The 24,208-nt window shown below is 42.7% G+C and overlaps 1 protein-coding gene across 6 annotated transcripts in view; it reads left to right on the top strand.

The window, feature by feature from the left end:
- SIDT1 (SID1 transmembrane family member 1) overlaps positions 1-24,208 on the top strand; it is an 84,327-nt gene that overhangs the window by 45,478 nt on the left and 14,641 nt on the right. For all 6 annotated transcript variants that reach the window (XM_065876960.1, XM_065876959.1, XM_065876958.1 and 3 more), the window contains 10 exons: positions 5,986-6,029; positions 12,116-12,187; positions 13,532-13,677; positions 14,680-14,753; positions 16,163-16,229; positions 17,940-18,013; positions 18,997-19,120; positions 19,328-19,445; positions 21,762-21,898; positions 22,531-22,642. In XM_065876960.1, the coding sequence (XP_065733032.1) occupies positions 5,986-6,029; positions 12,116-12,187; positions 13,532-13,677; positions 14,680-14,753; positions 16,163-16,229; positions 17,940-18,013; positions 18,997-19,120; positions 19,328-19,445; positions 21,762-21,898; positions 22,531-22,642 (968 nt within the window). The remainder of the gene's footprint in view (positions 1-5,985; positions 6,030-12,115; positions 12,188-13,531; positions 13,678-14,679; positions 14,754-16,162; positions 16,230-17,939; positions 18,014-18,996; positions 19,121-19,327; positions 19,446-21,761; positions 21,899-22,530; positions 22,643-24,208) is intronic.

Raw genomic sequence — 24,208 nt, 5'->3', positions numbered from 1 at the left:
TCAGATCATAATCACTAACACTGAACAAGTACTTATTCTTTGCCAGGCACTCTGAGTAGACTATCTCATCTAAAGCCCCACAACAAGTAGTAGTATTAGCATTATTTGACAGTTCAGGAAATTGAGGCATTCAGAGGTTAAGCAGTTTGACCAAGAATTCACTGCCTGGGTTTGAACCCAGGCAGCCTGGCTCCAGAGCCTTAGCTCTTAAGCAGCCCAGACGAGATGGGTCTGGAGTGATCAGGGCATGTGAAGGAGGGCAGTCCTAATCAAGGAAACCAGGTCAAAAACCTGGAACCCCAGCATGAATTTGATTGAAAAGGGGTCCGAAAAGCTGCCAGTTTTGACTCAGATGAGTTACAGCATCATGGGAAAAGAAGTTCATCTTTTCTGCCTCTCTTAGGAAGGCTGTCTCTACCGCTGATGTTCTAGATTTTAGAAAATAGGTTTCACCTCTTTAGTTACCTAGCAGATATAACCAGTGTACAAACAGACAGAAATTAATAGCTGGATATCAATCTCTCTAAAGTTTTTATTCAGCCTGCTGAAGCGAGCACAGTTTTTGAAAGTTGTGGCGTAGGCTCTGTTGAAACCTCTGGCTGCCAGATTACTTTGCTACTGCCAACTGCACAAGCATAGATTCTTTCTAAATATAGGCAAACTGAAAATAGAAATCTGGAGACATAAGAACTACTTGGCATCTAAATAGGGGAATAAACTGAGAGAAAATGCTAATAGAACTCTTCCTTCATTGAACTAAGCAGAAATAACAAAGTTTTCTACAAAACCAAGTGAAGCCAGCCAGTCCTGGAGCAGAATGCCAATTGCTCGTTGAGCCCCCTGTTCTTTATTACTAATACATGTGGGGTTCACAGTACATGCTATGAGATCAGGATGAAAACAATGATTAGAGACATGGCTCCTGTCCTCAGGGAGCTAAGAATTCAAAGCGTTTTTATGCTATTTTTTGTTTTTTATGTTTTTTTGTTTTTATGTTTTTTTGGCTCAACCCCGAACTCCATTCCCCTCCCCACCCCCAGCTCCAATTCATTCAGCAAGTATTTATGGAGCCCCTGCAATGACCCCCCTGGGTCAAGCACTACATACACGTCTCTTTTTTTCTTTAATTATATTATATCTATATCAATTTATTTTTAAAATTTATTTTATTAATTTATTTTTGGCTGTGTTGGGTCTTCGTTGCTGTGCAGGGGCTTTCCCTAGCTGCGGCAGGCAAGGGCTACTCTGTTGCAGTGCGCGTGCTTCTCATCGCGGTGGCTTCTCTTGTTGTGGAGCACAGGTTCTAGGCGCGCAGGCTTCAGTAGTTGTGTCTCACGGGCTCTAGAGCGCAGGCTCAGTAGTTGTGGTGCACGGGCTTAGTTGCTCCATGGCATGTGGGATCTTCCCGGGCCAGGGCTCGACCCCGTGTCCCCTGCATTGGCAGGCAGATTCTTAACCACTGTGCCACCAGGGAAGCCCTGCATACATGTCTCTTATTCCTTCCTCTCAGTCACCCTGCCAGATGTTGAGTTCAAACTACATGATCCTGATTACTCGTTCTTCCCTTGATTCCTGTATTAGTTATCTATTGCCACAATAATGCTGCATAAAAATCAACCATAAGGGCCTCCCTGGTGGCGCAGTGGTTAAGAGTCCGCCTGCCGACGCAGGGGACGTGGGTTCGTGCCCCCGTCCGGGAAGATCCCACATGCCGCGGAGCGGCTGGGCCCGTGAGCCATGGCCGCTGAGCCTGCGCGTCCGGAGCTTGTGCTCCGCAACGGGAGAGACCACAACAGTGAGAGACCCGCGTACCACAAAAAGAAAAAATCAACCATAAAAACTCCAAAAACTCCAACCATAAAAACTCCAATACATATTTACATTTGCTCACAAATCTATGGGTCAGCTGGATGATTCTGCTAATCTGGACTAGGCTCAGAGATCTCAGCTGGGTGTGGTCATAGAGTGAAATCAACTGGCAGGTCAGAGAAGAGCTGGCTTTTCTAGACTGGCCTCAGCTGTACTTTGCCTCTCATCCTCCAGCAGCCTAGCCCTACTGTATCTCCAAAAGAGATGGCAGAAGAATGCAAGGCTTCCTTAAGAGGTAGGTTCAAAAGTGGCATGATATCACTTCCCCCCTTTCTATTGGCCAAAACAAGTGATAAGGCCAGTCCAGCTGCAAGAGGTAAAGACACAGACTCCACTTTTGATTGAAGGAGCTAGATACAAGATGAGGTATAGCCATTTTTCAATCAATCTAGCATAGGTCTCAATTACTCTTTTTTTGTTTGTTCACTCGATACTGCCTGCCTCACCCTAGCTTTGTAAATCATTTAACTCCTCTAATTAAGAACTTTATCAGCTCCAAAACCTAGGGCAAATGTGGTTAAAGCCTGTTAATACAAACACAGTCCAAACACATCATCTTTTATGAGTTCATGTAATTGCCTGCTAGTTGATATCACTAAAATTGCTTTTTTAAAGGGACTTCCCTAGAGCCTCATTTGCCAGCTAGAACAGTCAGACCCAATTGTAACTGCTCTCCTTAATGATATGCCTTGTTCACTCAACAAATATTTAGTTATCATTTCCTGAGTGCCAGGCCCTGTCCCAAAGGTTAGTGATACAGTGGTGAACAAGACAGTCTAGATCCCTGCTCTAATAGAGCTTACATTGTACAAAGGAAAAACATATAAGCAAGCAAGCAAACAAGCAATTAATAAAGAAAATAATTTCAGCTAGTGACAGGAGGAGAACAAACATAGTGGTGGGACAGAGAATGATTGGACTGGGGAAGCTACTTTAGATTTGATTTGTTCAGCAGGGAAGACCTCTCAGGACCAAGACCTGAATGGCAAGTAGGAGCCAGCCATGTGAGGATTTGGGGAGAGAGTGGCCCAGGCAGAGAACAAGAGCAAAGGCCCTGAGGCAGGGATGGGTTTGCTGTGTCTAGGAACAAAAGAGGTATGAAGAGAAGTCCTTCCACCAAACATACCAGGATCAGGGGTGTGCAACTTCTAGAGCCCCCATTTGGAAATAAACAAGAACATGTACCAAAGCACAGGCACATGGAGTCCCCAGCTTTTCTCCCTTCCCCCCCAACTCCAACTTCATGTCCAAAAGGTAGGCTTATTTGGGGGGAAGAGAGCAATTCACATTTTAATTTTTGATAGACATTTACATTTGATACACCCAGTTTTTAAAATAATGACTTTATTAAGACATAACTCATAGACCATAAAATTCACCCCCCTTTAAAAATTCAGTGGTTTTAGTATATTCACAGTTGCACAACCATCACCACTGTCTAATTTTCATCACCTCCAAAAAGAAACCCTGAGTTTATCAAGATTATAGGATACAAGATCAATATACAGAAATCAATTGTATTTCTATACACTGGCAGTGCACGACTCAAACACGAGATTAAGAAAATAATTCTATTTACAATAGCATCAAAAATAATAATAGAGTACTTAAGAAAAAATTTAAGAAATTAAATATGACTTGTACATTGAAAACTACAAAACATCCTTGAAAGAACTTAAAGAGAACCTAAATATATGAAAAGACATCCTGTGTTCACAGATTGAAAGACTTAATATTATTAAGATGGTATAGTAGACAAAATAATGGCCCCCCCAAAATGCTCATGTTCTAATATTCAGAACCTGTGAATATGTTACTTTACATGGCAAAAGAGATTTATAGATGTGATAAAATTATGGAGATTATCCTGGATTATCTGTGTGGGTATAATGTAATCACAAGGGTCCTTATAAGAGGGAGGCAAGAGAGTCAAAGATAGGAGGAGGTGTGACGAGGGAAGCAGAGGTTGGAGTAATACATTTGAAGATGGGGGAAGGGGCCATGACTTAAGGAATGCAGGCCACGTCTAGAAGTTGGAAAAGGCAAAGAAATGGATCCTCCCCTGGATTCTCCAGAAGGAATACAGCCCTGCTGATATCTTGATTTTAGCCACATAAGACTCATTTTAGAATTGACATCCAGAACTGAAGATAATAAATTTGTATTGTTCTAAACCACTAAGACTGTGATAATTTGTTACAGCAGCAATATAAACTAAAAGACGTGGTAATAGTCCCTTAACTGATTTATAGATTCAACACAATCCCTATGAAAGTCCCAGCTGACTTTCTTCCAAAAATTGATAAACTGATCCTAAAATTCATCTGGAAATGCAAGGGACCCAGAATAGGAAAAAAAATCATGAAAAAAAAAAGAACAAAGCTGGAGGTCTTACACTTTCTGATGTCAAAACTAACTACAAAGCGACAATATTCAAAACTCTGGCACTGACATAAGGAAAGACATACAGATCAATGGAACAGAATTGAGAGTTCAGAAATAAACACATTTATGGTCAATTGATTTTTGACAAGGGTGGCAAGACAATTCAGTGGAACAAGGATATTCTTTTCAACAAATGGTGCTGGGACACTTGGGTATCCACATGAAAAAGAATGAAGTTGTACCCCTACCTCACAACATATAAAAATAATTAACTCTAAATAGAACATAGATCTAAATAAAAGAGCCAAATCTATAAAACTCTTAGAAGAAAACATAGGTGTAAATCTTTGTGACCTTAGATTAGGTAATAGTTTCTTAGATATGATAGCAAAAGCACAAGTAAAAAAAGAAAAAAATAGGTAAATTGGACTTCATCAAAATTAAAACTTTTGTGTTTTTAAAAGACATTATCAAGGAAGTGAAAATACAATACCCAAAACTGGAGAAAATGTTTGTAAATCATATATCCAGTAAGAGTCTAGTATCTAAACTAGGTAAAGAATTCTTACAACACAAAGATAAAAAGAAAAATATCCCCATTTAAAAATAGGCATTTTTAAAATTGAATAGATGTTTCTCCAAAGAAATATGCAAATGGCCAATAAGCATGTGAAAAGATGTTCAATAACATTAACCATCAGGGAAACGCAAATCAAAACTACAATGAGATATCACTTCATATCCACTAAGATGGCTATAATAAATTTTTTTTAATGAAAATAACGAGAGTTGGCAAGGATGTAGAGAAATTAGAACGTTGTACATTGCTAATAGGAATGTAAAATATTTAGTTCCTGCTATTGAGCTACAGTAGAAAACAGTTTAGAAAGAAATGTTAAACACAGAGTTACCTCATACTCAGCACTTCCATTCCTAGGTCATACCCAAGAGAATTTAACACATATATCCACACAAAAACTTGTACACAAATATTCATAGCAGTGTTATTCATGATAGCTAAAAAGTGGAAACAATCAAAATGTATATCAAGTGTAAACAAATAAATTAAGCATGGTATATATCCATACGATGGAATATTATTCAGCCATGAAAAGACTGAAGTATTCATTCATGCTACCACATAAGTGAACCTTGAAAGCATTACGCTAAGTGAAAGAAGACAGAGACCACATGCAATACAGTTCCATTTATATGAAATGTCCAGAATAGGCAAATTTATAGAGACAGAGAGTAGATTAGGGATTGCCAAGGGCTGGGAGGAGTAGAGAATGAGCAGTAACTGCTATGGTTTGAGATTTCTCTGGGTGATGATGACAATGTTCTGCAACTAGAAAATAGTGGTGGTTGCACAACTCTGTGAACATATTAAAATGCATAGAATTGTGCACATTAAAGGGTGAAAATAAATGAATATGGAAATAAATTCATGAATTTAATATATGTACGCCTGTATGTGCCTAGGTGTGGAATCGCTGGGTCATATTGTGTCTCTAGGTTTAACTTTTTAAGGAACTGTCAAATGGTTTTTCAAAGTGGCTGCTCCATTTTATAGTCCCACCGGCAATGTATCAGAGTTCCTATTTCTGCACATCCAAAGGCCCATTTTTAGGAGATCCTAGCAGACAAATCCGCAACAAAGTCCATAGGGAGCAAATGGAAAATGCTGACGTTTTTGCGGTCTTAGGAGCATGTGTATGTGCTTGTTTGCAGGTTTCAGAGAAAGTCCATTGATGGAAGCTTTGGTTCCAGTGACGGTAAGAAAAATCCCTGGTTTCAATTCAAACTGATGTCAAGTATGTGGCAACATTCCATTTGGTACTTTTGTCTCTCTGACTTTTGTGATTTCCCAAACCCTCTATTGATTCCTATGCCCCCACAGACACACACAGAGTGGTCTAATCTGCAGTCTTCTTACAGAAAGCAGAGCCAGTGAGAACCAATTTACACACTTGATAATTACTGAGATATGGAGCTCACACTAAGAGCCTTTGTTCGGAGAGTTCCTCATAGTTGTCCACAGCCCATTTGTCATCTTTTTAAGGAGTTTAATGTTTTCTAGGACATAAACTGTTCATATCTGTCTTATCACAGAGCTGACTTGTGAACAATGGTAAGAATTTATTGTGTCAAATCTAATACAGAGCTTACTTTTCCCAAATTGAGATAGAGGGTTTTTTTTTGTTCAAGGATCTAGAAAACTGAAGTATTTGAGACCAGCAAGTATAAGAGTGTATTATAACTTTGGGAAATCCAGAGTAATTGATTATCCAACCATTGTAATATACCCTTTCTTCCACTCTGAGGATTTGAACAAAGGAATTTAGTTGCTTGATCTTTTTATTAAATCTTTTAAAAAAAATTAAATGTCCTTATTTTTAAAACTTGAGATATAATTGACATATAACATTGTATAAGTTTTGGGTGTACAACACGATTCTATATTTGTATATATTGCAAAGTGCTCACCACTAGAAATCTAATTAACATCTATCACCACACATAGTTATACTTTCTTTTCTTGTGATGAGAACTTTTAAGGTCATTCTTTTAGCAATTTTCAAATATACAATACAGTATTATTAACTCTAGTCACCATGTTGTACATTACATCCCCAGGACTTACTTATATTTTATAACTGGAAGTTTACACCTTTTGTAAGTGTCCTATTTTTGGAAAAGCCTCAATCGGCATGAGTTTCTCAGTGCTCACAAGCTATTTGGCATAGAAGGATCATTTGGAAAAGGAATGATGGAGTGAGACTTGATTTTTAAGTCACATGCAGCAGATTTTTTTTTCTAATTTTTATTGGAGTGTAGTTGTTTTACAACGTTGTGTTCGTTTCTACTGGACAGCAAAGTGAATCAGCCATACATATACATATATCCCCTCTTGTTTTGGATCTCCTTCCTATTTAGGTCACCGCAGAGGACTGAGTAGAGTTCCCTGTGCTATACAGTAGGTATGCCGCAGATGTTTAGTTCTGTGTTTTCTACAGTTAAGTTAGAAAGACACAAAGCGACTCCCTACCCCACCCAGCAGGAGTATCTCTCCCTCTGCTGGAGGTCTGCTTCTCCTGCCTTCCTTTGACTTTTGTCTTCCTTAATGTCAACGTGTCTATTTTTCCAGGCATCCAGGCAATTGGTTTTAATAACATTCAACAGCCAATGTAAAGGAATATAAAAGAACACCTGCTCTAGTATCTTTAAAATGCTAAGTACTACTTTCTATTTTATTCATAAAATGTTAAAATGAAATGTCTTCTCTCTGGATCTCGGCCTTTTCTCTCTGATGCTCTCCAGGTTTTGCTCTTATTTAGGCCTAGTCGAACTTAGAAAGCCCGATTGGTTGGATCCGATAGGTGCTCTGTGAATGGATTCTCTGTTATTTTTATTTTATGAGTGAAGTCATTTTATCACTGCAATGACAATTAAAGGAACTTCGTATTCAGAAGGGTCTCCTGAACACTGAAGCACTGGTAGACAGAGCTGGGACTTGAGCCAAATCACTGTCCAAGATCAAGATGGCTCTGAAAATTAGCTAAGAGCTAGAGGCACCCTTCAGATAACAAGCAGAAATGAATGAGTGAGCAAAAAAATAAATAAAGATGCATCCGTTGGATTCATGTGGCTGCAGGTAACAGCAAAGTTTATCTCAAGCATACCTAAACAATAAAGAGTGTCACCTCTCCCTGGAAGCTGAGCAGAAGGGTGGGCTTCAGGATTCACTGAGTCCAGTGGCTCTGGTCCTTTTTCCTGCCATTCCCTTGACTCTGCTTTGCCCCCAAAGCTGGTAGTGAGATGGGTCCTCACCTGACAATGTCCAGAAGGAAGGACTGTTTCAGAAGCACCTAGCAACTTCTCTCATGTTTCATTGGCCTAGAGAGGATCATATACTTGTTGCTAAACCAGTCACTGCAAAGGAATCTATTTACTTACAGATCAATCAAGCCTGCTTATAGAATTAGGGTGAGGTCATCTTTTTCTAGGACCAGCGTTTCTCAAACTCAACATTATGGACATTACAGCCAGAATCATTCTTTGTTGTTGGGAGCTGCCCTGTACATTATAGGATGTTTAACCACATCCTTCACCTCAACCTACTAGAATTCAGTAATACACTCTCTCCCTGTGACAACTAAAGTTATGCCCAGACATTGTCAAACATCCCCTTGGGAGCAAAATGTTCCCACCACCCCTACCCCCAACCGAGAATCACTGACTTAAAAATATGGGCTTCCAGGCACAGGTGAGGGAGGATACCCAAACAAAATCCCAGCTTAGTTAAGAAGTAGGAAATAGGAATGTTCACCACAAAGGGCTTTGAAATCAGGAGGAAGTAAGGAACCTGTGTAATGCTGAGAGGCTATGGGGAAAGATGGCACATGACCATTGGTGAGACAAGACCTAGGTTCTTCAAACAAGAGCAGAGAAGATAAGCTCTACCCTAGGGAGGAACCAGTTAGTGACTCTTAATCACATGACACAGAGCATGGAGAAACCAGCCTGTAGCAAGAGACAGAGGCAAGTGAGGGACCTTATCTGAAAGCTAATGTGAAAGATTCAGGGAAGGAACCTTTAGAGAGGAGCAAGGATACAGAAATGTCTTTTTCTCCCAAGGGCCAGTATCAGTGTGCCCAAGGGGGCTACGAGAAGTTGAATGGAGCTTAGAGCTACAGGAAATGCCCTGGGGGCTAGTGCCTAGAAGAAATGCTAGGAGCAGCGTTTGAGAAAGGGGACCCCACTAGATTTGGCATGTTGTCTGCCACAATCAACGTGGAGCTAGATATCTGAGGAACTTGGCCTGATGCTTTCACCCTAGGTATGCCTGAGATGGAGGAAATGGAGCCAGGTCCCTACAACTTGCTAAATTGTTGGCAGCTCTGTTTTAGTTACGTAATGATAGGAAGACTGCATTTGGAAAATCTGTCGGCTCCCCTGCATGTGTTTTTCTTTGATTTGCCTGCAGTTTTTAAAGTTGTGTTTGAAAAATGTTGACATTGGCTCCAACTAAACTAAAAAGCAAAGGAAGTTCTTTCATACTTCATGGGATAAAGAAGGAGATAAGAGGCTGGAGCCCAGGTGAAATGGAAATAGTGTTGGTAAAGAGCAGCTTCAGGCTGTGAAGGGACTTTACTACTGCGGTGTGACTGGATGGACACTGTATTCTCTATTCCTCACTTAGCACTTAGGACAGGGGCCTCTGTGGTAATCTAAAGGGCACTGGGCAAGGCTCTGTGTTCTAAAAACATGTCCTCCAGTGGCTCTATCAGTGGAAAAAACCCACATTTCACATCATTGTTAAAGAGCCTATACAGAAATTCAGTTACCACCTTGAAAGAGAGACAGATGAAACGTGACTCACAGGCCTCTGGGACCACATGAGCTGTCACCGTGAACCTGGGTGCAGCCTAAGAGGAGGGTACTTTCTCAAGTGACGGAGCTTGGTGAGCTTGCCAAGTTTGCAGATTTAAGAACCAAATGGCCAATCAGATCCTTCCCTGGATGGAGCGATTACTGAATCAGCCTCCCAGCAAAGAGCAGGGCCCGGGAGGGATAAGACAAGCAGCGTGCTGAGTCCAGAGGGGTCAGGGAGCACAGGCCATCCTCAGGCTCTGTGGCAACAGGTCTCAGACTCTAGTCCTGACTCTCTACTCTGCTTTTTCCCAGCTTTGCCTGCCCGGTTTTTTCTTCTAGAGGAATTTTACTTTTACGTCCTTCTGCAAAGATTAGTGGTTTTCTTCATTTTCTCCTCCACTTTTGAGATACAGCATGACACTCGTTGGGATAGGTTAGCCAACTGGCATAAAAATGAAATCTCATGTCAGCTAGTTCACAGCGTTACTGACTCCCTCTTCCGCTTCCAACCTCCTGAGTCTGGAGACGGAAGCGGGCAGGACAATTATAAATGTGACGTCCCTGAAAGAGCCAAGCATGCTCAAAATGAAATGAAGTTTTTCTCCTCACATGGAGCAATTAATATAAAAGGCAAGCATGCAAGCATATCCTATTCTAAGTTAGTAAAGCAGACAGATGGCAAAGGGCCCGCACGCTGAGAAAAACATACCAGAACAAGTCTCCCCATTAAGATGAGCTCATTCACAACTTTATATGTTTGCTTATTCCCAGCCAGAACATCTTGGTCTGTCCTATAAACTGATATTTTGTGTTTAATTCTGCTTTCTAAATGCTATACAGTTAAATAGAAATATGGCTTGCCTTCTGGGCGCATCCATCATGTTTGAAGTTTGGGAGGTTGCTTCGGTTTTTGCATTCTAAGAAGGTCTTAGACATTAGAAATGTTAACAGAATACCGTTATCCCGTGTTGACCAGTCTCCTATTTAATTGTGCATATAGAAGTGCACAGATTTGTTTTTGTTTTGTTTTTGTGGTATGCGGGCCTCTCACCGTTGTGGCCTCTCCCGTTGCGGAGCACAGGCTCCGGACGCGCAGGCTCAGCGGCCATGGCTCACGGGCCCAGCCGCTCTGTGACATGTGGGATCTTCCCAGACCGGGGCACGAACCCGTGTCTCCTGCATCGGCAGGCGGACTCTCAACCACTGCGCCACCAGGGAAGCCCAGAAGTGCACAGATTTGAAACAAGTGCACTGCTCATGAAAATCTCGATGCTCTTGTCCATCACAGAACCATTGTTGTTGTGGTTGCCTCGGGGTGAAAAGAACTAGCGACTACATGGAAACCAGGTCCTGCTCGATTGCGAGGCAGAGTGCAGAAATCATCGAAGTCTGAACAAACCTACACAGCTGGCTTTTTCTTTTTAGTGAAGTTGTCGCCTAACAAAACAGTGATTGTTTTTGTTTGCTCACTCGCTTTGACTTTAGTTTTTGCATTTTTTTTCTCTTTTGATCACACACACAAAAACCCTTTGCCTCCTACAGACCATTTCAACCCCCCGCTGCAGAGGAACTCAAGCGTTCTCCGCCACACGTGTCTACTTCCCATGCCAGGGGGCTTCCCAGGAACAGAAGATGCCCAAAATTCTGGGGTTTATGATTTTAGTATCATTCTTCGCTTACTATTTGCACATGTAATATTTGGAAAAGTTTGAGGCGCGTCCTCTTAAAGAATGTTTTTCTCTCACTGCCAACAACCATTTGGCAACAGACATGCCTATTCTACCTCTGAACTATCCCCCAAACAACCCATACTCCTGCACATCCTTAGTTCACGTTGTCATTATTTTTTGCTCCAAGGAGTGCAGTAATTTCCAACCTGTCAGGGCTCATCCCGTCTATAGTTAGGGTACTGTTAATGACTGTGACAAATAAACCTCCGAATTATAGCCCCTTAATCACGGAAGTTTATTTCTGGTGTTTATGTTCAGCGGTGGCCTTCCTCACAGTGATTCCAGGACCCATGCGCCTTTGTTCTTGTGATTCTGCAACACTGCCAGGCAGGAATCGGCAACGTTTTTTCTGTAAAGTGCCAAATGGTAAATGTTTTAGGCTCTGCGGGCCACGTAGTCTCTGTTGCAACTGCTCCACTCTGCCATTGTAGCCAAAAGCAGCCATAGACATACTCAACGAGTGGCTGTGTTTCAGTAGAACATCATATGTAAATACTGAAATTTATAATTTTACCTGCCATAAAATACTCTTCGTCTTCTGATTTTTTCCCTAACCATTAAAAAGATTTAAAACCACTTTTAGTTTAAGGGCCACACAAAAACGGGTGGCAGGCTAGATTTGGTCTGCAGACCATAAAATTGGCCTGCAGGCTCCTACATTAGAGTGAAAAGAAAATCAAACTATTTAGAGTTATGTTCTTTCACTTTGGCAACTGGACATAAAGTGTTTGCCTCTTTGCTTTTCTTTTTAACAGGCTCTGGAAATACGTCGGTGTCACATCCCATTGCTGCCAGCACCCCTGAAGAAAGCAATTATGGGGCAATAGGTATTTCCTACAATGAGTCCATTCATGGAAGTGTTTCCTGATTCTCCAAAGAATAGGATACAAGGAGCCCTCCAGCCACTAATAACTGTGAGAGTGGGCAAGGCCATCATCGTATAAGATTATCTTTTATTTATAAGATGAATTGGCTCGATGATCTGGAAGGTTCCTTCCAGCTCTAATTTTCTCTGGTTCTATTGATCCGTTTCTTGGGCCTACTAGCCACACTTGAGCAGAATTTTCTACGGTTGCCATCAACTCCCTTGGGGATTTTTTCGTACCCAGCCTGAGTTTAGGGCGTGAAAGATGCGTCAAGAGTCTGACATCAGGGAGCCCGACATCAACTGACCCGTTGTTTCATTCTCAGGTTTCAGTGGAGTAAGGGCGATCAGAAGACTGAGGCTGTGCAGCAGGTGAACACGGCTGAAGCCTAACGATCTTCCATTTGGGCTAACTGCATAAACGAACCTGCTCACTGCCACCCAGTCATTCACATGGCAACCCCCAGGGCTCGTTCAGTGGCCTGAAGGGTCAGAATTCTGATCCTTGTCTTGTTAGAGTCGGCGTGCATTGACGCTTCCACACACTTCCATGATGCTTGCGGGCCTATGAATGGTGCACCTTAAGCTGTCAGCATAGGGGGGCTAGGAATCCTGTATGCCTGCCCTGTTATTCTGTAACTTTGAGAAGCATGTGGGCTCAGTGCTGGAGACCTATTTCTGGCTCTGCAAGAACAGGGTTCTGTTATTTTTTTTAACCATCTGAATAGAAGAAATAAAGCAGAAGGTAGGCTCTGCTCATGTGCTCAGTAGGCTGTGCAAATTCCCATCTGCTCTGGGAAACATTCACAGGATTCTTCTTCCTGAGAATGTTGTTTCCATTATATAATCATAGATACGGCATGTGGGGGATTTCGGTGTACAAATACTTTATCCACGAGAAATGTATAGCTGCTGGACATGTGGGTACTTACACGTACATGTGGTAGATGCTATACATAATTACGTGCATGTGTATGTTTATACATTTATGCTCGTATTTTAAAATATGAAACATGAAATATAAGCATAATATTATTTTTGCAGCCAAATAGTTAACAGAGCAGATGCCTTTATATTATGTATTCAGCGCTAGAAAGAGATGATTTAAATATAAAAATAGGAGGAGAGGAAAATTAGAGGTCCATTGAGGAGGAATTAGAGAAAGAACACGTGCTATGGGTAAGAAGTTGGTTTTTACCAACACAGCGTTTTCAGGAATGAGTCAGCACTGTGCTTTTTGCAGAGAAAGATGGACTCCGTGGGTTCTTCTCGGCTTGGGAAGGCAGATGAGTCTCCTCTGTTTCAGATGAGTCAAGCTCCAGTCCTGGCAGGCAAATGTCCTCCTCCGATGGCAGACAGCCATGCCAGTCAGACACGGACAGCTCCGTGGAGGAAAGTGACTTCGACACCATGCCAGACATTGAGAGCGATAAGAACGTCATCCGGACCAAGGTACTTCTGCCGGGTGGTGCTCTTCGAGAGGGCGAAAAGTCCAGGAGCCAAATACAACTTCAGCAATGCCTCAATTTCCTTTATATATATTTTTTTTTCTTCAGGGGGAGTCAAATTTCTCAGTGAGCTTTTTATTTATTTATTTATTTTAAACATCTTTATTGGGGTATAATTGCTTTAAATGGTGTGTTAGTTTCTGCTGTATGACAAAGTGAATCAGCTATATATAAACATATATCCCCATGTCTCCTCCCTCCTGCGTCTCCCTCCCACCCTCCCTATCCCACCCCTCTAGGTGGTCACAAAGCACCGAGCTGATCTCCCTGTGCTATGCAGATGCTTCCCACTAGCTATCTATTTTACATTTGGTAGTGTATATATGTTCAGGGGGCTTTTTAGATAAAACTTAGCTACATACTAAAAGCAATACTTGGTTGGTTAACACTTCTTTCCAGAGGGAGAAAGTGAGAGCAGTAAAGAAAACAGAGCGCTAAAACGCTCTCAGGGTCTGAAGGGGCTGACCATGGACAAAAGTGAGGAAGGGATCCAACCAAATGGGAGAAAAGATTCATTTGAAGGGTGTACTTGGAAAAACCCCCTGGTGTATACATAAAACCCTTCAGGAGTAAAAGATCATTTCTTTCTGGCTTGTATGTATCACATTGTGTTGTATCCAGTAAGGGACACAAAGGTGAATCGTACCGTTTCAACCTCGTAATTCAAGAATCACACAATGGGCATCTCTGAAAACTGGGAAAGCAATTCTTGAGATTTAAGAAGCATTCAAGACTCCCAATAGGTTTCCCACATCAGCCAATTTCCCTAAAGCCAAGGGAAATACTAGGATTTTTAAAGGCATCCTGGGAAAAGCAAAATTAAAGTCTTGTTAAATAATTTTAATCCCTAGTGAATGATTGAACTGAAATGTGTAAAGCTCTCCTTTATATTTTATGCAAGAAATCCAAGTACAGTTTTGCACTCTCTTTTTATTTGGCATCCCAGATGTTCCTTTACCTGTCAGATCTGTCCAGGAAGGACCGGAGAATTGTCAGCAAAAAATATAAGATTTATTTTTGGTGAGTAGATGACCAGGAGGTCTATGGTTCTCTTTAGTAAAATTAAAGTTTTCCTTGTAAAAGCCACAATCACTTATGAGATTCATATAAGTGAATCAAATCACAGGTTTCAGTGTTTAATGAGGCACAGGTATAGGTGTTTAAAGGATTCATGCCACATTCGATAGGAAAGACAAAAATGAACTACCAAAGGCAACCAGCCCTAAATTAAATAAATACGAAGTATTAAGTAAGAATGGTAGTGGAATCCCATAGGGAGACACTAAATCCTTTTCTAGGAAAATACAGTAACGATAACATTAATGTCACCACCTTCCCTCTTCTCCTCACCAGGACTTGCTCTTGGAAGAGCCAGTGATTAAAGGGATGAGATGCCTAGAGCATCTCATAGTAGCTAGAAACCTCCCTGAGTGAAGATGATACCATCAGCCAATGATAAATAGACCTGCGACGGTCAGACACAGATGCAGTCTTCCTACAAGCAGAGAGTCTGAGGTGCCTGGCAGGGTCCCCTCCTTCCTCTCAGAAATCCCCAGCTGACACTTGTGATAGCCCTTCCCATTCTTTTTTCTGGAAGGATACCCTTTTACTGGGATACAGATATTAGAGGAAAACAAGGGCCAGTGGGGACCACATGGAATTCCATACTAGGACCATCATTTTGGAACTAAGAGATATCTAAAAGAGCCACATCCCTTTGTGAGATCCATCACCCATTACCTACTCTCAGATCACTTTTCTTTTTAATTTTTAAGTCACCAACTTATTTTTATTTTTTTAATTTATTTATTTTTGGTCGCGTTGGGTCTTTGTTGCTGTGTGCAGGCTTTCTCCAGTTGCGTCGAGCAGGAGCTACTCTTCACTGTGGTGTGCAGGCTTCTCACTGTGGTGGGCTTCTCCTGTTGCGGAGCACAGGCTCTAGGCTCACGGGCTTCAGTAGTTGTGGCACACGGGCTCAGCAGTTGTGGATCGCGAGCTCAGCAGTTGTGGATCGCGAGCTCTAGAGCACAAGCTCAGTAGTTGTGGTGCACGGGCTTAGTTGCTCTTCAGCATGTGGGATCTTCCCGGACCAGGGATCAAACCTGTGTCCCTTGCATTGGCAGGCGGATTCTTAACCACTGCACCCCCAGGGAAGTCCCTCTCTGATCACGTTTAATCTAACAATATCCTAAATAGATAGGCCCTCATTAATAATTGGTTAAACCAGAAGCAAGTATTATTTACACTGTTTTACAAGTAACTGTATGAGAGGAAGATTGGAGAAACAGGAACCACATAATCAGTTTCTAATCGTGTTTGTGAGTTAACTAGGGAGTTATGGGGTGGAAAGATTCTTTTTTTAAAAAAAAAAGGGCAAAGTTTCCATGGTTATTTTGGAAATAACCATTTCTGATTCTTTGCCTGTGTAGGAACATCATTACCATTGCTGTGTTTTATGCGCTGCCTGTGATCCAGCTGGTTATCACCTACCAGACAGTAAGTGCTGCCCCGAACTCCAAAATCCCACCTTTCATACTTCAGGGAAAGATATTTGCTGCGAATTACAGAGAAAGGTATAACTTGAGCTCCATCCAAGAATTAATTCCCCGTTTGGGTTCCCACTGGATTTCTCCACTGGTTCGTCTTTGACCTTTAAATCTAGTTCCCAATTGTTTTATCACAGACCTCTTGTATTATTTTGACTACCAATCTGAAATTATTACCTTGCACTCATTTAGTCTTGGGATCTATCAACTATGTCTATTTTTTTACCAGTCTGCACTTTTGATCATCATGGGATGATGAGTAAAGTTCCAGACCTAAACAAAGAAACCTGATGTCTAATTTAGCCTGTGCCCTGTCATTGAGGGTAAATATGTTTTGTAAAAGTAAAAACAGCTTCACAGTACTAATGAAATATTAAAAGAAAATATAAAATACATAAAAAACAAACAAAAACAATAATTAAAATAGCTTGAGAATCCCCACTGCACCTTCACAGAACCCTAGGGTCCAGGTCACTTAAGTGATCCTGTCTGGGATCTATTACACATACAAAGCCCATTTAGAATAGCACCAGGCTAAAGGTGTTTCTAATGCAATGGTTCTCAAACTTTGCATTAAAATCATCTGGGGGACTTTTAAAAATCCCAGTGTCCAAGCTGTACCCCACACCAGTTAGATCAGAGTGGAATCAGGCATGAGTTTTTTTTTTTTTTTTAGATGTTGGGGGTAGGAGTTTATTAATTAATTAATTTATTTTTGCTGTGTTGGGTCTTCGTTTCTGTGCGAGGGCTTTCTCTAGTTGCGGCAAGCAGGGGCCACTCATCATCGCTGTGCGCGGGCCTCTCACCATCGCGGCCTCTCCTGTTGCGGAGCACAGGGTCCAGACATGCAGGCTCAGTCGTTGTGGCTCACGGGGCCAGTCGCTCCGCGGCATGTGGGATCCTCCCAGACCAGGGCTCGAACCCGTGTCCCCTGCATTGGCAGGCAGATTCTCAACCACTGCGCCACCAGGGCAGCCCCAGGCATCAGTATTGATGAAACTCCCAGTGATTCCAGTGTACAGCCAAGTTTGAGAGCCAGGAGTTTAATAATATTTTACCAATTCCATACTTAATACGTGATGAGGACTTTATAAAGCTTCAGCACCACCATTTATAATCTAAATATTCTCTGAATACTTTGGTGCTGTCAGAAGATACAGCTGTGCTGTGATCTAGGAAGGTTCTTAACGATAGCGATAGTGATAACTATGGACAACTGATCACACATCTCCTTATGTCCACCTGCCCTGTGGTTACCATTTCCACACAGAGGATGGAACAGCTCCTTACCCTCCCAGGATTCATCTAGAAAATAGGATGTACCATGACCGTCCTAATAGGCAGGTCCCAATGTTAGCATCCTCTCAAAATCCTTTTATAATGAGAACAAAGGAAACATACTCAGTTGCATTCTGCCGTGAGGCCACATAATGAGGGACACGGAATATTTCAATTCAAAGCAAGATGGCAGCATTGAAAGGAAATGTGTCTATACTGTGTAAAGGCTGAAGATAATGACCCATCCCCTGCTGAGAAGGGGCGCTGGTTACACTGTTGATCACTGACAGTTGATCGCTGTGAACACTGTCCACTTTTTGTGATTTCAGGCTCAGGGGGTGGAGGAAAACAGCATCTCCTCTTTTCACTCTTGGTTTTACAGATAGTCAATGTCACTGGTAACCAGGACATCTGCTACTACAACTTCCTCTGCGCTCACCCCTGGGGTGTCCTGAGGTAAGCCCAGTCCTCTGAGGCAATGAGAGATGCCTTTCTGTGTAATGTGACGATTTCAGTTTTTAAAAATACTAGAAACAATTGTGGAAAAGCACCCCAATCAAGGGTAAAGAGGAATGAAATCAGGAAGTTGAGATCAGGTATGCCTCTTCCATTCCTGTATGGGGGCCTCAGGAAACAGTCCTGAGGAGAAGGCAGAGATATGTTTGAAAATACCAGGTCCCTAGCTGTGATGACCCTCATCCATGGGCATGAGCTACTAGTACATTCAATCCGTTAAACAACCTCATGAGATAGATAGGATTATTATTACCCCCGTTTTTAGGTGAAGATGTTAAGGCTCAGTTAGAAAGGTAAGGACTTGCGGAAGGTCCCTCAGCTTGTTAGTGATGTTGAGACTCACACCGGGGCCTGCCGCCTCCAAGGCCATGCTCCAGCCTCCAGAACATGGCGAAGTGGAGAGAGCATTTGCCTGGGAGTTGCGAGCCTGGCTTCTCGATCCAGAACTGAACTAGTCTCAGTTTCCTTAAATAAATCTGTTGGCTGTGACCAGTTGACACTTATCCTGAAATTCATGGTTACAGAGCTGAGTATGGACACATAGCGTGGGTCCATCCATCTATGCGAATTCACTCTCACATTGTAGCTGAAACACTTGGCCCAACTGCCCATCTGTGGAGCGACTCTCTTTCCTAGGATTCATTCCCCGCCACTGCCATCAGCACAAGGGAGGATTGAGTGGGTGTTAGGGAAGCTAAGCAGGCATCCCTGAGAGGAAACGGACACATTATCACAGGCTAAGCGTCCTAACGTGGCATTAGGTTAAAGATGCTTTCTGATGATCTCGGTCCTGAGATCTTATGGAAAGATTAAGCAGTGGAAAACACTGAATGCTGATTTCACTCGCTCATCCATGCCTTCATTCAGTCTCCAAAGCTCTTTGATACCTTGACTCTCTCATGGTCTCTCTGTCATCCCCTTAGTGCCTTCAACAACATTCTCAGTAACCTGGGTCACATGCTCCTGGGCTGCCTCTTCCTGCTGATAGTCTTGCGCCGGGACATTCTCCATCGAAGAGCCCTGGAGGCCAAGGACATCTTTGCCATGGTGAGGGGAGGGTGGGATGAGGGAGGTGAGAGCTAGGAAGGGTTATGGTTCCAAACGGGATCTGCAAAGAGGAGGGACATCTGGCTAGACGGTGTGACGATGGATCACATGTAATGGACCACACGAGGCCAGAGCACGGGCGTCCCGGTTCTGTGGCTGAGTCACTAAGGAGTATCTTTCCACTGACCAAGCTTTCTGCTTTTTCAGGAGTATGGGATTCCCAAACACTTCGGTCTCTTCTATGCTATGGGCATCGCACTGATGACGGAAGGGGTGCTCAGTGCTTGTTACCATGTCTGCCCTAATTACTCCAACTTCCAATTCGGTAATTAGAATTTACATCAGCTACACAGATTTGAGTTATAGGAGTCTTATCCTGGGACCCTCTCAGAAATGCCAAGGTCATGCTTGCAAGAATTAAATGACATTTTACATGAAGTGATCTGAGGGCACCTCACCACAGGGCATGGCTTCCCCACATTGTACCGTTTTTTCCTCTCTGACCACCGTTTGTAGACTACAAAAGAGTGAACACTGGGTACTGATCTCATGGCTAGATCTGCAGGTGGGCAATGGGCTAAGTGTCAGGCAGCAGGTCAGGTAGAAACCACCGACAGACATCTAGAAATCTCCCTCAGTGTAGCTTGGCTTAATTTAGCAGTTTGCCTGTTTTGGGTTGAAAGTAATAGGAAACCCAATTCGAATTGGATTAAATAATAGGTACACTCACCAGTGCACCAGCCGAACGTACAGAGGTGGAATGGCCTTGTGGGTAGTTTGTCTGGTGGCTCTGGCTCCGCTTCTCTGTGATCCCCTTGCTTGCACCCAGCCTGCACACTGGTGGTCTCCCCAGGCTGCCTTCCCTCGTGGTGGCAGAAATAGCTACAGCAGGTCTTGGCTTCCTGTCTCCGCGCCATGATGTCTAGAGAAAGCAGCGAGCTGGCTTCCAGGAGCCTTCATTTGAGAGCAGGAAACTTCTTTTCCCCAAACTCCCCAGATAACAGCCCCTCACGCCTCAACAGCTTACACAGCCCTGAGCTCACTCCAGAATCTTTCTCTGTGTGAGGGTTAGCTTGGGACAGCATTGCTACACCAGTCACGGTGGCAAAGGAGGTGAGGTTACCTTTAGACCAATGAGACCCTTCCCTGGAACCAGGGGTGCGGTTCGCTTTCCTAAAGCAAGTGGTCTGGGAGGGTGTGCATTTCTGAATAGAAAATGGGGCTGAGATATTTGAGTTGGTATCGAGATGCTGTTAGGATGGAGAAAGGCAATAGCTGATGCTGGAAGAAGGCAATTAACAATGTCCTCCACACTCAAGGATGAGGTTTTTAAAAACAGTTATTTTGTGTTTGTGCTCTAGCCTCTGGCTGTTAACTCACAACACCACAGAAATTCTCCATCACGTTTTAGTTTGTTTAAATTAGAAGACATTTTTAATAGAGGAAAACTATAGAGAATAATATCATTCACCACTCAGAAGGAACAAATGCCAACACTTTAAAATATTTGCCTTAAATCTACTTTAAGAAATAAAACATTGTGTAAAGTTGAGGTCCCATTTTGAACTGTTTTCTAAACTTATCAACTCTCCCCTTCCTTAGAAGCAACAACTGTGATTAATTTTATATTTATCCTTCCAGTTTGTTTTTATAGTTTTTCTTCATTTGTAACAAATTAATATTAATTTATCACACTTCGTTCGGCATCCTTCTTTTTCATTCAACAATGTTTTCGAGATTTATTGGTATTAAATCAAGGATATCCAGTTCATTCATTTTTAAAGATTGTCATTCTGTAATAAAAATATACCACACTTATCAATTCCTCTATTGAACAACACTTAGAGGTTGCCAACATTCTGCTAGTACAGACAGTGCTACAATGACTAGCCTCATCTGTGCCTGTTGCGCACATGTGAGAGAGGTTCCCGGGAATACCTAGAAGTAGAATTTTGGGGTCACATGGTCCTGGTTGATGCATCTTCCATTTTACCAAAAACAGCCAACTTTCTCCCCAGAATATTAATTCCCACTCCCACTGGCTGAGTGAGAGTTTCCACTTCCCCCGTATCATCACTAACATGTGTTATTATTAGACATTTACACTTTTGCCAATTTTTTAGTAACATGGGACATTGCATGGCTGTTTTAATTTGCATTTCCTTAACCCCCATGCAGCTAAGCCACATGGAATTTCTAGCTGTCTTCTATCCCTAGGCTAGAAAGCCTTGTATATGAGCAGTAATCAATGTGGTTATGTTTCAGTATACTGAGAAGGACCTCCTGCACCCACGTAGGGTTCTCTTTATTGTCACACTGCCCTGTTCCCATTAGGGATTCTTTTGTTGTTGTTGGACAGGAGCGTTTATACACACATAGCCCTGCGAGTGGGGATAGGCAATTATTCATCATATCATCTGATACTTTTCTTCTGTGAGCTAGGAATGCCCCTCTTGGAGGGGGTGAGAGGTGGAGCGTGTAGGGTTTACCTAGAATGTGCCTGGAGAGGCTGGCGTGTTGGAAGTCACCACACAGGCTGAGGGCAGCAAATACTCCAAGGCCTGAAGGGAGGGGTTCTCTGAGGCTGAAGAGAGGTCTGTCTGCCACCTACTGGATCTCCATTGTCTCGGCTTCTCCTCAGACACCTCCTTCATGTACATAATCGCCGGCCTCTGCATGCTGAAGCTCTATCAGACCCGCCACCCAGACATCAACGCCAGTGCCTACGCTGCTTACATCTCCTTCGCCCTGGTCATCACGCTCACCGTCCTTGGAGTGGTGCGTCCCTCCCCACAGCTGGCAGCCCTCTTGGGAGGCTTTGTATTTTGTTTTTTGGACCCCAGGTGAACAGGTTTAACTAATCATAATCCTTGGCTCATGACACACTCTCATCACTGGTCCGTTCATAGCATCTTAGTTACTGAGCTAGAATTTTTAATAATGTAACAGGCCCCTGGAACACTGCCCCTGGACAGTGTTAATACAAAGCTGAGACCTGACTCGGGTGAGACTGGAATAGAGATGTACAGGCTGATGGGAGAGAGACTGACTTGAAAGGACAAAAACCACTTTCTAAATGTGCGTGCACATGCGTCAGTCGTCTTCTGTTATTTGAAGAGCATTAGCTCCCAGCTTTAGACCTACTGCCTCTTCACCTGCTGTTCAGCTGCCCCACCCATTGCTTCCCTTTTCCATTTCTTTCTTTTTCATTTGGCCAGGTAGCCATTCTTTTTCCCACCCTGGCTGCAGTAAGGTCCCTGTGAGATCAGAGAAGGGAGAAAACCCAAAATTCACACACAGCTAGGTTTTTGACAGCTTATGCATACACGAGAGATGAAACAATTTTAATAAGTTCTCTGGGGGGAAAAAAAAAAAACCCAGATGAAGGTAACTTCCATCTTTACTCCTAGGTGTTTGGGAAAAATGACCTGTGGTTGTTCTGGGTCATCTTCTCTGCAATCCATATTCTGGCTTCTCTGGCCCTCAGCACCCAGATCTACTACATGGGTCGTTTCAAGATAGGTGAGTCACCTGTTACTCTATACTAAACATGCTGATTAACTCACCCTGAGAAAGGATTGTCTTGCCTATCCTAAACGGAAGTGTTACTTGTCACCGTGAACGCTTGCTCTGAATTCTGTGTGTTTAACAGCATATATTCTCTCCAAGAGCTTCCTCTCCTGTATAAGACAGCAACAATCTACTATCACTAGTTCTGTTTTCAACTGAGACACTAAGCTAGCTCAGAGCTGAGGCGTCCTCCCAACTCCAAGTCCCCAAAGGTTTTCAATTCACCAAACTTTGAAAGTGCGTTTGTAGAACAGTACGATCATCACACCGCTAGTTCCACCGAGAAGAATGTTTTTCAGTTCATAGCACTTAAAAGGAGCATTTCTCTAACCATCCTAAATGGTTAACAAGAATAAATTCTATATTATTTTCAAATTCTGGGGCTGGAAGTTTTGGAGACCAACTTGCCAATCTTAGAGGCAGGACACCTGCCGAACGCCCTCTGACGGCATGAACGTATCACGTTAGATCACCAAGTGTTCTGTGGAAATCAGCTTCTGATCTGCTCTTGGTCAGCCAGCACACATTTGAGCAGGTGCAAGTCATTTTAGAGCATCTAAATTTCACCCATCATTTTAAAGTCCGGGAAGTCAGACTCAAAGATTCATTTGTATATTTCAAGAAAAACCAATATATATATATATAAACTAGGCCCATCCCTAATGTTTGCAGAGCCCAAGGCAAGATTGTAAATAAAAGCCCACTTACCATATGTATAAAAATGTTTAAGTTATAAAGCAGAGTAAAGAAGTATTAAATATGTGGAAGAAAGGAAGGAAGAAAGAAGGAAGACCAAGAAGCTGATAAATATACCTTCATTACAACCTACAAGGTACAAGTTCAAATTTAAAATTCTTAGGTGCATGGAAGAGTACTCCAGAACATAGCTATACAGGAGAGCTGGTCCCCAAGCCCTGCCCCTCTTTTCTTCTCACCTCTGGCTCTGTCCTGCATCTTAAGGGGTCTCACAGGTATGCATATGGACACCCTTGTCTAACATCCAATTGGCCATTCCTTGCCACTAGAAGTGCATACTCTAGTGGTGCTATCTGCCCTCAGGAAGACAAACCAGGGAAAGGACCTATGCAGGCTCTGAGAGCGGGCTCAAGGACATCAGGACAGGGAATTCTTGGGTCCAGGAATTCAGAATGTGGCCTAGAAGAAGCAGTCCCCTTGCCCTGCAGACTCCTCAGTCATCGGGGAATGAGGGCCTTTAAAATATGGCACCCCTGTTGCCCAGATCTAAGAGCGATTCTACATAAACAAGTGGCTTTAAGACTAGAAGACCAAATAAAACAATCTCTCATTTTGGCAGTTTAGTTTTTCCTTTTGGCATGGTCAGTAGATTAACCCTTGGTGTTAACATAGCCGGTATACCTCCAGCTCCCTCCCCCAGTGGAAGCATCAATAGCTGGTCGGGTAGAACATTTGGTACAGCACTCTGTTCAAGCTCCATCCTCCACACTCAAAGGTGAATGAAGTCATACAAACTAAACTCTCAAAAGGAACATAAGTTAG

This window comes from Phocoena phocoena, chromosome 4 (genome assembly GCF_963924675.1).
Source record: "Phocoena phocoena chromosome 4, mPhoPho1.1, whole genome shotgun sequence".
Classification (NCBI taxonomy): Eukaryota; Metazoa; Chordata; class Mammalia; order Artiodactyla; family Phocoenidae; genus Phocoena; species Phocoena phocoena.
The sequence above is the reverse complement of the archived record's forward strand: the minus strand, read 5'-3'. Positions and strand labels throughout refer to the sequence as shown.